General features: G+C 34.3%; 1 protein-coding gene across 9 annotated transcripts in view; it reads right to left on the bottom strand.

The window, feature by feature from the left end:
* The window catches only part of LOC121384380 (nucleolysin TIA-1-like), a 172031-nt gene that overhangs the window by 130027 nt on the left and 25754 nt on the right, over positions 1–16250 (bottom strand). For 7 of the 9 annotated variants that reach the window (XM_041514757.1, XM_041514756.1, XM_041514754.1 and 4 more), the window contains one exon: positions 15418–15513. In XM_041514757.1, the coding sequence (XP_041370691.1) occupies positions 15418–15513 (96 nt within the window). Of the gene's footprint in view, positions 1–54; positions 612–15417; positions 15514–16250 lie in introns of those variants that run through there. The other 2 variants (XM_041514761.1, XM_041514762.1) reach the window with 2 other exon arrangements.

The following is a 16250-nucleotide window of genomic DNA, read 5'->3' as shown; positions in this document are numbered from 1 at the left end:
GTTTCAAAAAACTAAAATGAAATAAAAAGTGAAATAGTGAAAAGGTGAACTTACATTGACCATGTCGGGCTGTTTGACAGTAATGGGAATATACTGAACGTAGTAGTAGGGATGCATCCTGACACCGCGAGGCCGAAGTCTGATCGTCGGGGATGGAACGGCGACCGGTGCAGTTATCGGGGATCCACTAACTAAAGCCACAGTGAGAGATAAAGAGAGGATGCGACAACGTTGTATCGAGCGCTTGATTAGCAGCCAGGCAGCAGCAGCACACAGGCAGATGGACGACGCGGCGGCGAGTACCGAGATGGAATCACTGATCACCAGACTCGAGAGTCGCGGTCCACTGGAGGGGCTGGGCGCGGGGAGACACACACAGAGAGAGTCAGGCGACAGTTAGGTTGGCTCCTGTGATCACTGGACCTGTGTTCTCCTAGTCCATTAAGAGTGTCGTGTTGTTGTGTGTGTGTGTGAGTGAGCAATACGACTCGTCAGCTCCGATCATTCCTCAGTGTGTGCTACTGCTGTCGCAACCAGTCACCAAGTTAAAACGCTCAGCGGTCACCAAAAATCTATTGATAGCCCCAGAGTGTGTTCAATATGCTTTTGTCGGGCACTCTCGCACCGACGGTGTCACAAAACACAATTACCTTTCAAAGTTATGTTTTTTTCTTCCACAAAGTAGACAAAAGAGCCGAGCTACTCATTGGTTAAATATACTATAATGCTGCAGAAGGTCTTATTGTTTGCCGATGTATGACATGTGTGTGCCCAATATCATAGATGTAGGAGTGTCCATTACAATTTCAATTCAATCAATCAAACAAGTTAGTGACGGCTATAATATTTCATGTCTCGACCGGGCTGCTCACTCGCTCTCACCTGTGCAAGTGACTGCAGATCAAGTAATATGTAATTACAGGTGGAAATCACTTTGATCTGCCTCAAGATGTGTCTTTGGCTCGAGGCCAACACTCAATAGGAAGGCAGAAACAATTCATTAGCAGTGAACCAGGAAACAATGCAATGCATCATGCTATCACTTCCCTTTATGTATTATATATATATATATATATATATATATGGTGTATGATGTAAGTGAATAATAAATACTAGTCAACATCGAAGATAACAGTTTAGGTGTGATCTGAAGGATCATGTCCAATTTTAAGTAATAAAAACAACTATTTTAATGTTCTAGAAGGCAATTCCATTTGAATTATTAATAAATTTCCTTTGAAGATTAACAGAACCTTTGGTGATTATAATATGTCAAAAATGCACTAAAATTAATTTAAAATAAAATCAGTTCATCATGAACCACTATCACCCACCCACCACCACCACCCTACCCACACTATTGCCAACATGTTTTCGAGTGTGTTTTATTCAAGGCAATTTTCTTTGTTTCTCTCTACTTTGTAAATTTTTGTAAATTATTAATTGGTAATATTTCCAATGCCAATTAAACAAAATGGCTGCCAAATGCATTTGTAAAAAATTTAATAAATACAAATTAACTGAATTAAAGATCTACAATTTCTACGGTGCTATTTATAATACATTAATAGAACCACTGTTCAAAATCAAAAGCAAACACAACTGTTATTTATTCTGAAACTGTAAACAAAAATATTTTGAATAACTTGTTTAAAGATACCTCATCTTTAATGCTGTCTTAAATACATATAAAAATAGACTAAAGATTTAATTTGCACAGTATCAAATGAATCCAGTTGTCTAACTGCACAGACGTTATTGCATTAAAACAATTAAGAGTGTCTGTTTTTTAAAATAGACTTTTTATGAAAACTGAATCTTTCAAATATACTCATATTGCTCTTATTATACTATTTGGGAACATGTACTTCATACATTGTATTTACTTTTCTCCACTGTGTTAAAGTTAACCTTAATTAACAGCAGGTGTAAGTCTTTATTTGAAATTTGATTTTTAACAAAAGAAAGAGCTTGCAGGCAACATGATATTCAAGTGTATCTAAATCCTCTATTGAAAAACTGAGTACGATTAAAATACTTTCCAGAGATTTTTAAAAACCCACCTAGAACCTGTACTTCAAAACCTGGTTAAAACACACATAAACCGTTTTTGTAATGGGATAAATATTTTTAGCTCCACCCAAAACTATGTTTTCTTTCTGGCCTTGATACAAATTGATCTCCTGGTCTTAAAACTCCCAAATGCAATTTGAACCCTTAAAACTGTTTGATATAAGTTGGGCCCTTTAAAATACAGTGTATGCTACAACTTTGGACCCTTACATGTGCCTGGAACAAGGTGTGCTATTAAAAGTGACTAATACAAGTTGGGCCTTAAAAATGTTTGGTACAAGTTAGGCTTTTATTTGTGCCTGGAACAAGTTGGGCCCTTAAATGTGCTTGGAACACGTTGGGCCCTTAAAAGTGTCTGAAACAAGGTGGGTCGCAAACCATATCCCGAGGGAACTAATCACCATTCAAATCTAGTGTGTTGTATAATCAGCAACAGAAAGGTTAAAGATAAAAAGATTTATGGGATCCTGTGAATGCTCGAGAAAAAATCATTAAGGCCAACTAAGTGTTGTCTTGCGATGAATGAGGAAGTGAAAAGATTACTCTAGTGTGAAATGCCCGGAGGGTGTGTTGTCAATGTTGACAGAGTGCCGTACAGACTCTTAATATTCATAAACAAGTGGAGGACACAAACATATTGATGGCTGGCATAAATAGGTAATTGATACTCCTGCATGGTAAATATTTAATGGATATCTACCATTAAGAACAAAACACAACCTGATTGATCATTAACATTTATGTTAATAGGTAACAGTTAGGTTGAGAGACGAAGAAAGAGAGAAAAAAAAAAAACAGTAAGAAAGAAATAGTTTATTTAATGATGCACCACTCAAAACATTTTATCTACGGTTATATCGGCATCAGACATATGGCTAAGGACCACACAGATAATGAGAGGAAACCTACTCCATGCGATATTCTTTTTTCTGATTAGCAGCAAGGGATCTTTTATATGCATCATCCTGCAGACAGGATAGTATATACCACGGCATTTGTCACACTAGTTGTTGAGCACTGGCAGAAACGAAAAATCCCAAAGGGCCCACTGACAAGGATCGAACCTAGACCTAAGGTGCATCAAGTTTCGTCGATTCACAGAGTTTGCGGATGAATTCTTGTTTTCACACCACAATGAACGTAAAAGAAATAACAGACAATCCTTAAATTTTTAAATAGTAATAGATATAAATTATATAGCTTTCAAAACATATAAAATGTTCATGTTTTGTATTTTTCTTCTATATAAAACATCAGTGAAAAAAGCCCAACTGTGAGATACACGTATTGATGTGCATTAACAATTAACGTGATCAAAGAAGTGAGTCTAACACAAATGACAGACCTGGCAACTGCATATTCATATTTTAGACGTTCATCACACACCATTGTGTCATCTACAAAGCTATTCTTAATACATTCCCATCCAATTAAGTATTTATTGGTTCTGTAACGCCACAGCAGCCTGTGTTCAAAGTGTCACACTGCCGGGGAGTCATTGACTTTGGTGGCAATATTAATGGACCAACAAGCCAAACAAACAACCGTGATCATAAAATAAAGCCAGAATCTGAAAAGCTAATTCATCACAAACTTGATAATTACTAGTAGTTGTGTGGAAGTCATTATTCAGTGTATGCGTAAATCATACAAATTTCTTCCTGCAGAATGAAAATATTTTATCATGTGTAAAACATGTACTTAGCTCTGCCAAAGGGACCACACTTAACATGGGATGGGAGAAATAGATATTTGGTCATGGTGATAGTACGTTCATTGAAGATGCCAATGCAGAGGCCCACAGTATTTTATTTGCAGTGAATAATCATTGATGATGAAAATATACTACGCTGAAGAGCATTTATTTCTTCTAGTGAGAAATTTGCTTCCTCCCGTGCTAGAAGAGCTCTAACGATTGCCACTCCATCAAGTCATTAATTGGAGCAGAGGTCATTTTTTTTTTATCAAGTGTGGTCTGTAGCAGCGGTCTGATTCTCAGTTAACAATGAAACAGAATATAGCACGATAATACAATGTTCATTAATAAATATCAGAATATAGCACGATAATACAATGTTCTCTAGTAAATATCAGAATATCGAATGATAATACAATGTAGTAAATATCAGAATATAACAAGATAATATAATGTTCACTAGTAAATATCAGAATATAACATGATAATAGAATGTTCATTAATAAATATCAGAATATAGGCCGATAATAGTGTTTTTATTTTGCTTTGTGGGTATAATGTAATACATTTTATTTTTTTTGGAAGGGGATGGAGACAAATGGTCAAAATGGAGAAAATAGACTCCCTCTCTACCATTAAACTTCCCACCCACCCCTACAGAGTCTTCGCCAGGAAAGATGATTGATAGCTCCTACTCTCCTCCACAATCACCTGAAAAGTTTTAGGCGAGCTGTAAATTGATCGCCTTGCAATAAAAAAAAAAAAATTTTAAACTCCATGTAATTGCTCGCCTAGCACCAATTTAAGGAGTGACTTTCAGCTCGCCTAGCACCAATTTAAGGAGAGTGATCTTCAGCTCGCCTTGATTTTGCTCATGGCGAATACAGACTACAAGTTTGAGACTTAGATTCAAGTCTTCTAAAAGTAACTTAAATTCTTCTAAAAGTAACTTAAATCAATGTCATCTCTAGCTAGTCATCTCCACCACCAACCTAATATTTTTCATAGAATTTACAAGTTTTTGTAACAAATACTAACACTGCTAAAGGACAAGTGTTGTTACAACCCAACATTCAGGAATAAAATGGCACACAAAAAGAACCATAAAACCCCACACAAAAGACAGCCAAACATCTGCCACTGATAGCAATTGAACAAAGTACTCATTACATTAACAATGAATTGCACATTCAAATATTATCATTATTATAATTATGCTTATCGCAATTAACAAAAGACTACAGGACAGCAGCTGTTACAACCCAATTGCAAGAAGCTTAAATGCCATGACTATTTTATGCAGTCGGCTGTGATAACACACGTATAGTTGTAATTAGTGGGTTTACTAGTCCCAGGTAACAGGTAACAAGGTATTGGACAAACAACATTGTTAATTTGGGAACACGAATCTATTGCTGCAACATATGAGCTCTTCCTGTTGATTAGCAGCAGATTATCTTTCATATGTACTATCACTGCCTTTAATATCAGTGATGTTGCACATGCAGTGTCCTAGTTTGTAAACACTACGGCATATCTTCCACTATTAAGAGCTGTTTTTGATCATTGAAATCAGACAGAACTTAGATTTTATTGTTTTGATGAAAGTTAAAATTTATTTTGTTTTAACGATACCACTAGAGCACACTGATTTATTAATCATCGGCTATTAAATGTCAAACATTTGGTAAATTTTACCAGTAGTTTTAGACAAGAAACCTCTAAATTTTTTCATTAGTAGCAAGGTATCTTTTATATGCACCATCACCGACAGCATACAACATGCTACAGCCTTTGATATACCAGTCGTGGTGCACTGGCTGGAACGAGAGAGAGACCAATAGGCCTACCAACGAGGATCAATTCCAAACCAACCGTGCATCAAGTGAGCATTTTACCACTGGGATACGTCCAGCCCGTTTATCGTTTAGATTATCCATTTCCACACATTCAAAGTGTTTCTGGTCATCCTGTTGTTTCTATAACCACAAAATGCTTTTTTCATATTTTTAAAAACAGATGTACCTCTGATGCAATGGTCACAGAGATGAGGTCTAATCTTTTTTTAAAGGGCATTTTCCTGTTTCAACATCACAAAGTATCCATTACATAAACAATCCAAATGTGTTTGTAGATTAACAAAAAATTCATTCTTTACTTGAGAGATGTAAGGAATTTTTTTTGTTTGTAAACCATAAAATACATAAATTTTAAGTACACACAATTACCAATATATTCCTTTGCAATAGTGCTATTTCTACATTTCTATTTGTAAGAAAATAAATTGTGAACAAATAGTCTGTCCCACGGCTGTGTTTCTGACAAAAAGAATTTTTGGGGTATGGTGCTATGCAAATGAATGTAATCACAGTCAACTGGAAGTATGGAGGTGGGGGGGGGGGGGGGGGGGGGGGGGGGGGGGGGGGTGGTCCCAGAAAGAAAATGGGTTACGTTTAAGGTTAGTGTTAAGAAAAGCATACAGTAATGATAAGAGTAACTAATTTTGTCCAAAGGTCAGCTTTAAAAAATAAAATCTGCCAAAAAAATGTTGGTATGGAGCCATACCCATTTTACCCTCTGGCAGAAACCCTGCACAGGAACGCCTTCTTTCATATTATTGGATTTACTACAAGTTATTTATTTCTGAGCTGATTGTTTTCTAAACTGCACAAAAAAAATAGTATATTTTTGTTATTTCTAAAACACTTTTACATTTCTTTTTATGTAAAATCAAAAAATTATTTACAAAAAAAACTCAACAACATTTTTATATGAGGATGGGATGGACTATAGAGAATTAAAACAATGCATCATCAAATCACCACCCTTTGAGAGTTGTGATCAATTAGCTTACTTCATCCATTACAAATACCAAAATTACTTATATCGGCAACAAACCAAAACTCTGTGCAACTAAATGAGACAAACAATATACCTTGACGAGTTAAGTTTTCTGTCACGTTCACACGTTATTGGGACGTGAACTTACAATCGTACATATGCCAAATGAGCATCAAGGTAATATTAGAAATTGACACTGTAACTCAGTTGGCCGTTAACACAGGTCAATTTATCTACCTCAACATCATGTGTTTTAACATTAAAAATAAAAATATTTGGAAAAAAGTATGTCACCCAATAACAAAACATGTTTTAATTTATAAAGAACAAAAATAACAACCATTATTATATAACATTTAGTGAAATATCTTGAAATATCCGTGAAATAAAAAGTGTTATCAGTCACCCAGTGACGATAACACATTTTAGAGTGAAAATTTCACTATTTCACTCTAAAATGTGTTATTTTCACTACAGAAAGTGTTATCTTCACTGTAAGAAAGCCGGAACTATTTATTTTCCTGCTGGCATTTTAAAAATAAAGGTAAATTGCCCAAAGTTATATAATAAATAGAAAATTTTATGTTTTTTGTCAAATATGATTTATATCTCATCTCGTGAAGTTTGTGTGACTCGTGAGATATGACTGCAAACTTCACTCGATGAGATGTAAATCATATTTGACAAAAAAAATGAAATATCCTCTATATATTTGTTCAGAATTTGGCAAGTTGGAAGGTGGGGATGTAAACTACAGAAATGTAATATAATGTGGGATTGAATGTTAGTCCCGATGGATTGGCCATCAATAACATAGTTAACTTACTCTCTATGGATAAGGGGGTGTGATTTATCTCAGTCGGTTGAGTGCTTGCTTGACAATAAGGTGCTTGCATCGCAGGATCGAACCACCTCAATGGATCCGTACAACCGACTGGGTTTTTTCTTGTTCCAACCAGTGCACCACAACTGGTCAAAGGCAGTGGTATGTGCTTTCCCGTCTGTGGGAAAGTGCATATAAAAGATCCCTTACTGCATTAAGAAAATGAAGCAGGTTTCCTCTATTTTGATGAGTCAGAATTCCCAAATGTTTGACATCCAATAGCTGATGATTAATTTATCAATGTGCTCAAGTGGTGTTGTTAAACGAAACAAACTTTACTATGGATGAAGGGTCCTGTTTGCAGTCAATACTTGCTGTTATGATTTATAGGTGTTCCCTTATTTCTCTCCATCAGTATATAAATGTTAATATAGAAATTCATATTTTGATTCATAACAAAATTTAAAAAATATATTAAAACATTTTTTTTAAACCTTTGCATTGGCTTTAGTAATCCACTTATTCTCAATCAATAAGTAATATTTTAAAGCTCCATCCTTGTGTATATATTTTACTATTTCATATTGGCTGTTATCACCAATCACATTGGCCAATACAAATAATTAAGTGACAGACCCTAGCTTTTTAAACATATGGCATATTTTTTACATTTAAAGCCGTTTTTGAGAATTGAAATTAGACATTGCTTAATTTTATTGTCTAGATTATTCATTTCCATAGATGTCATCATGGTGTTTCAAATTCTGCAGAATGCATGTTTCGTATTTTTAAAAAAGCTCGTACCTCTAAAAAGTAACAATTATGAAGATGTGCTCTAGTCTATTTCTTAAAGGGCATTTTCTCATTTTATCGTCACAGACTTGTTTCACTTTATTTTCACTTTATCCAAACATGTTACAGGTTTGTAGATTAACCAAATTGGTGTCCATTTTTACAGGTTGAATTCTGCCACTTTAAGGATGGGATTGGGATGTTTTCTGATGCATTTACGGAGTTTACTGAATATGTCAAACAATGCTGATGAGACCTGTATACTCCATAAAAGGTAGCCGACAGTTTTCAGTGATAGCAATGAAAACAAAAATCTATTAAAGCTGTATATAAACTTATTTTCAGCATTAGTTATATCTTTAAAGGGACAGTCAACTCAAACAAGAGCTTTATGTGTTGAAAAGATGCATACCCAGAACACCAACACATGCTGACACTTTAACAAATGAAAAATGCGTAACTTTAGAGTTAATAAAAAAAACCTATGATTATTCCTGGAAACTGGGGGCAGCTATTTTGTTTAATTTTTGTGGCATCTGGTGCTAGTCAGGGGCGAGACGTAGCCCAGTGATAAAACGCTCGCTTGATGTGCGGTCGGTTTGGGATCGATCCCTGTCAGTGGGCCCATTGGGCTATTTTTCGCTCCAGCCAGTGCACCACGACTGGTACATCAAAGGCTGTAGTATGTGCTATCCTGTCTATGGGATGGTGCATATAAAAGATCCCTTGCTGCTAATCGATAAGAATAGCCCAAGGGTTTTACAGAATTATTTACAGTAATAAAGCAGGACGGCTGACAATGTCCATTACGATTTTAGGGGTGTCACACAATACCCTATTATCTTAAGAAAAGAGGCACATATTTTTAGTGTGTCTAGACATATTGACTGGAGACTGTCTAAATATACACCTGCCATCAGGAACCACAGTTACAGGCCACAGAAAGAAAATACCAATTAACTAAGAAAACACTCTGATTATTATTTCAGTACGTGGGTTAATTTATGGACAAAACATAATAGTTATTTCCACACTTTGACAATGGTGGCTTATTTTATATTGAAAAATAACATGTACTTATTACTGGCTTACTGGGATGGACACTATTACAGAACATTGCAATGCATCCCCAAAAATCAGGTACGTTTTGTTTCTTCAGTTCTAAGACTTGATTCCTGACGTGATACGTATTACGTAACCACTGGCTCTGGGATGGTACAAAATGGCTGCGTCCATTATATATAATAGCTGTCACATTTAACCGTTTTATTAATTAACTATATGATTATACTTGTTGATATTAAACAATAATGTGTATTATATATTGTTGAATGTCCAAAAGCCTTGCACGAGCATCCCTTTAATAAAGAAACAATATTTTCACTATAATGTATGCAAATAGTTAAGATTTGCTAAAAAAAAAACCTAACCTCTTTTTATAACCACCTGTCATAATATTATTTTACCAAAGGATTTAATATACTACAAAGTAATCCGTATTAAATAACCCGGCTCTCATCAAAGGTCTATTTTTAATAGTCCTTTACATGGTTGCTCAACAAAGATTGTACTGTACGTACGGTTAAGTGTATGTTCCTTAATAGTACAATATATAATTTTGTCTGTTAAATAAACTTCCTTATTGTTCCCGACAGAAATGTTGAACAGATGCTACGCAGAAGCAAAAAATGTTTTATCTAATATTTATCGATCATCTGCTCAAGATGATTTAATTACAGAAAGAGAAGTTTAAAAAAACATATTTTTTATGACTCAAAGCCTGACAGCAGTTCTGTTTTCAGTGATAGCATTAATGTAATCGGCTTTAGCATGGCAAGTGGGAAATGGGGCATGTCGGACAAGATTCTACAAATTTATCCTTGCAGCAACATTACTGTCAAATTGATTGTTTTCCAGAAAGATGTTTTTCATCGCTGGCATAAGCAAACATATTCTAACAGTCGCCGTTCTCCTCTCGTCCAGTCGAGGATAAAAGGTTTCTCTTCTCAACACATGCTTAATGTTTTTGCACAGCCAAAGTCAATACCAGTTTTCCTGGGCCTAGGAAGTCTTTTCAAAACCTACAAGTGGAGCTAGGTCATCTTACAAACTCTATACGTCAAGATTTTCTCTATGGAAAGAGATGCTTCGGTCCAAAAATGTCTCAGCTGCTTTTTGCAGTTCGATGCCGAGCGTATTTCCGATTAGAAGAGAATCAACAAATTGGCTCAGTTCATGCGTGCAGCTCGGACTAACCAAGCTTCTTTGATCTCATTTCATCAATGACTGGATTTACCCATCATTGATTTTCACCACATAAACCAATTTTGAACCACAAACATATGCAAGGGGAGGTAACTCCATTGGACTAAGTACCAGAGAGCTGAATTACAATTAAATAGCTTCAGTTTCACAGCAGGAAATTGTATTTTAATATTTCAACTATCTGTGCGTAATACTTCTGATGTATTTAAACCGATGTTAAAATATGCTATAAATTTAATATTAAATACAGGTGGTACAAACCAATTTGAGGTTGAGAAAAACAACAATTATTTTAGTTACAGCTAATTATGAAGACAAAGCCTTTTTAAGGTTAAATGTAACATGATTTTCATCTGCCCTGAAGTAACACGTGTGTCCATCTACTTGATTTAAATCTAATTTAAGCATCCACCAAACAATGTTACAGAGATCCATGAAGTCTACTAAATATGGCACTGTTTGATCACCCTAAGTTGCAGGACTGGTCACAGCAAGTTTTTTAATAATTTTTGGGCTAATGTATTAACTGCCAGTCAATGAATTTAATACGACAAAAATATATGTAAACTTTATAATAATATCTTTTCACTCTACAAATCTCTATAAGTACTTGAGGAAATGTCCTTTTTTTTCCAGCAAAACCACGAAAATAAATGATTTCACAGTACATAAAAGGTTGTGATGTGTATATAAAAGATCCCACATTGCTATTCATCAGTAGCAGTAACCTATGTGTTGGCAGGTGATTTTCTCACATTATCTAGACCAAATGTTAAAATAGCCAATAATGTCTGATCCTTAAATGAATACATCTCGGATGATATATTTTTTTTAATATATGAATGTGTATTTCATATTTGAAACATTAAAAATAATTTTTATCATTTTAATAATTTTTGTTTAAATTCCAATTTCATGTGAATCAATACTAAGTCTACACTATAAGCATGCATCTGTTAATATCAATTTACAATATTATGATGACTCAGTCTATGAAGAATTTTTCCATATATTACTTAACAGTGTTTCTGCCAGAAAGAAATTTTTGGGTATGGCACTATGAAATTGAATATTTACAATGGGTGTGCTGAATGAATAGTGGGTAATAGGGGCCTCCCCAATAAAGAAAATGGGTTAGGTTTAGGATTAGGTTTAAGAAAAGTATACAGTGATGATAAAGAGTAATTATTTTTGTCAAAAGGTCAACTTAAAAAATAAAAATTTGGTAATGGTGCCATACCCATTTTACCCTCTGGCAGAAACCCTGCTTAATATACTGTGATATTGTCAACTTGTCAATAAACTAAATCTTTTCTGTCAACATTTAGTAACATGTCGATGTACTGTATAAACATTCTTCAACAAGTAAACAGAAGTTATAACTATTAAGGCAAGTATTAACAACTTCTCCACATCACTGTATATAATCTTGGTAATCAAACTTATTAGTTTATTGAGCATTTTAAAACTTTACTAAACATTTTATACAAAACCATTTTAACTTTTGAGTAGCATGGGGTTCCCTTCTGAGATCACCCTGCCCATTGCCAAATTAGCCAACTGATAATGTATTTATACAACGTGGCTACAACATTTAGTATTAGAATACCAAAATATTCTTTAAATTAGCTACTTTTAAAATCATTTTCTTGGAAATGCTCTACATATATTATGAAAATTGACCAAGTAAACTTCTTTTCAGTGTAATCCCTGATATGTCCTAAAATATAATGCACAGAAATCACCAAAATTTTGGTTGGGGGTAAAGGGTTTGGAAAGCCTTAAATATATAACCATTGTGAACACATTTAAAGCGTTATATCCAAAGAGAAGCCCTGTGCAATTTACTAGTCTATATTGTCTGCTATGTCAGCACACAGTTGAGTTTCAAGAAATAACCATTTTGCTGATGTTATTTCCCTAGGTATGGCACTTCAGTGCTTGCCGACAGACTGGTCCCTGAAGATATGAAATCTTTGCATACGAACTGCTGATAATAATGACAGTGAATGTGTGCACTGTCAGCCTCCAATTGGTTCCCACAGTAAACAGAAAATGCCGTAAACCAATAGAAGTGTTTTAACATTTTCATGATGGAACTGTCAGGTTCTGTCTTGACCAGAAAACACACGAGTGATCACTCCTGCTTCATTCCACACTCCTGGAAAGTTAGAGAGTGGCCAGTTCATAGCCTTGCCATAAAATATACTGATGGAAAGAAATAAAGGATCACACAGATAGCAACAAGAAATAATGACTGCATCAAAAATGAATTGATACTGTCAGAAGTTGACTGGGAACATATAGGCAGCACATTCAACACTACAGACATTCAATCCCACATTACAACTTGGTATCAAATACAGACATTACTATGTTAGTAGTGAATTAAATTTGGTTTACAATTCGATGTTTTCCCTTATTTCTTTTCATCAGTATAATTTAGAAAAATTTGCAAGAAAATTCAACTGACTGCTCGCCAAGCATCACTTCAGGAAAGTATTCAACACGTTTTGGTTTTGTTCTTGGCGAAAGACTATTCAGAAAACATGAACTCGGCAATAAGATTGTTTCACAGTTAAGATATCTCAAAATGAAACAAGCATTGCTACCACCTAAACCTTCCCAAATTTTGTCCTGAGATCTACACAATTAAAGTTAACTACCACAGAAGAATGCACACATCAAAATAAAGTCATGGTAACAAGAATACAAAACAAGACTGGATCATCATTTTAAGTGTTAAATAAAAAAAATATTAAATTAAAAAACAAATAAAGAGAATACATGTTTTTTTATTGCTGAAAAAAAGAAATTACCTAACTATTTCAAACCTTTTTTTATCCATATAAAAATCTCATAAATGGGTTAAAATGAAAAATATTGGCAGGGCTTCAAATTATATGGCTGTCTTAAAGCCAAAAGTGGGGATAACCAATAGGTGAAGATATAAAAAGTAAAACATCAGAAACAGAGCTACACATTTTTTATTTGAATGTACTAAGAATACTGAAAAGAAAATTTTCCTGTCTCAATGACAAACAGGCAAAATGTACCAAAAGGAACTACTGGTACTGTAAATCATGAAGTGATACATATTATTGCATTGGAACAAGTACACACTAAAATACTTATTTTGATTAATGCATCTGGTAAATGTAACTTCAAAAGATGACACTACAAACAAGAAATGCTAAGCTGTTTTCACTTTTCTTTTTTTTCACACATCCATTGGTAGCCGATAGTAAATTCTTCCATCTTTTACAGATAGCACCACAATAATGACATGGTATGAAGCTAAACAAATTATCTGTTTAATGATCTAAAATGGCGGCACTTATTTAGAAAGGATGCAAAGCATCAGTCAAAACCATACTGCAAGTTCTGGACAAAGAATATTAAAAATTTCGACTCACAGTGGAAATGCTGGTAACACTGTACAGACAATTAAAAATCAGGAATTACAGATAAAAAAGGTAACGCTTTGATCTCTGTAATGAGATTGTTCCAGAACTGATCATATGGACAGGTGTACAAGACACAAAATAAACATTGTATTACGACTCATGGGTCTGCCACATCTCTGTCCAGGGCCCGTGCTTATAAAACTTTTAAGAGTCCAGACTCAATCTCAGATGATGTCACACACATACAATTTGTATGGCATTGCCATGACGTTACTGTCTTAGACTATATTAGAGTCTCGAGTCTAAAAGCTTTATAAACACCAGGCCAGATCCTTACATAGATCAAGTAAAACCATCAACCATCTGATGTGATGACAGATAGTACAAGCACTGATCACTGTTAATACTCTTACCCTTCTGCAAGGTAACCACAATACTGGTGTTAAAGTTGTCCTCGAGCAATCTGCACATACATGTATAAACTGGATATAATAAATTTACTTAATATTCAATGTTCTCGTTAGCTGAACATGAAAGGAGAGCTAATGCTATGGAAGGAAGAAATGTTTTAATGATGCAGTCAACAAATTTTAATTATGGTTGGGTATATGGTTAAGAACCACAGAGAAAAAGGGACTTGTGCCAAGTCAGTTGAAATGTTTTCCCAATTAGTAGTGAGAGATCTTTTATATGCATCACCAAAGACTGGATAATACATACCATGGCCGTTGCTATACCAGCTATGAACCACTGGCTAGACAAGAAATAGCCCAATGGCACAACTGATAGGGATCATCCTAGATCAACCACATGTCAGGCAAGCACTTTACCACTGGAACCTAATGTTTTTAACCATTGTTTACCACAAACCTACATCCCAAACAATTCACAATAAAAACAGATATTTCTGTTAGTCTCATTTGGTACATGTTTCATTGAACAAAAAACATGTCAATCAACATTTACAATTCACAACATGCAGCCTAGTTGATCCACGTAAGCTGAATTTATCTGCTTTGAATTTAAGGATATTTTGTTACGAAACTTTCATTTCAATTTAGTAAGGGAGGGTGGGGGGAAGGGGGTGAAAGGAGCAGGGTTAGTTCTGTCACTTGCCAAATTCGCAAATTGTGAATTTTAAGAACAATCGTCAATTTTTTTCTTAATCTGATGAAAAAAAGTAGTGTAATAATTGATATTTTGTTAGAAAATAGCCATGTTTTGCATTTTTTAGATAATTTGGCAAAAAAAATCATTCTGATCACCCAGAGCTAGCCCTGAAGGAGTGGGAAAATGTGCTAGGACGGAATGAATGAATGAATGGTTTAACGACACCCCAGCACGGTACTAGGATGGTTCACTCTCCTTAAATGGGCTAACGAGAACAATGAAGACGAGAGATGACAAATGTCTATGACTATCCCAGTTACATAAAAATTGTCATGCTAGTTTTAGCACAAGGCTACTTGACACAGTGGTACTAGATGAAATAACATTGCACACATTTGTTGCCGACTTACCTTTCCCATACAGTGTCTCTTGTTCATGGCCGCCAGCGCGGACCCAGCAGATTGATGGTCATAAAATTCAACAAAGGCATATGGGTCATTTCCAGGCTGAAACAGAGGGGAAAAGACAACATACAGTCAGCAATTTCATATAAACAAAAGTCTGAACATATTTCAGTTTTACCAAGTTAAATAAAAAATAACTGATAATAAAAATTAAATTACATATGTTTATAACACAAAATATGTCAGAATTATATCTTAAAAAATCAAATAGTCTAAAATATATCATAGTAAAAATTACATTACATATTTCTTAAATGAAAAAAGACAACATACAGGTCAGCAATTTCATATGAACAGAACTGAACACATTTCATATAATACCTAACAAAGTGTTACACCTATTTGAGTTAGATAAAAAAAATAATCCATAAAAATTATATTACATGTATGTTTGTAACACAAAATATGTCAAAATTACATTTAAAAAAATTGAATAGTCTACATATATCATAGTAAACATTACATTACATATTTTATAAATGAATTCTTGTTCATGAACAGCTATAAATAAAATAAAATAAAACTAAAATAAGTTGAAGGAAGTGGAAAATAAAATAAATTTCTACTTTAGCAAACAAAATAGTCAGATATGTATCTTAAAAAAGGAGTCCTTTATTTTTTTTATTTCATTGTTATTGAAAACAAATAAATTCAATTCTTATTTATAACCACTGATGATGGCCAGTTTCAAAAGATAATAAATCACTATAAGATTCTTATAAACCGTTGCTAGATTCAAAATCACCGTAATAGAAGGCACGTGATCTATATTTTGTGCA

This window comes from Gigantopelta aegis, chromosome 10, assembly GCF_016097555.1.
Source record: "Gigantopelta aegis isolate Gae_Host chromosome 10, Gae_host_genome, whole genome shotgun sequence".
Taxonomy (NCBI): domain Eukaryota; kingdom Metazoa; phylum Mollusca; class Gastropoda; order Neomphalida; family Peltospiridae; genus Gigantopelta; species Gigantopelta aegis.
Note: the sequence above shows the minus strand (reverse complement) of the source record. Positions and strands in the feature narration are given on the sequence as shown.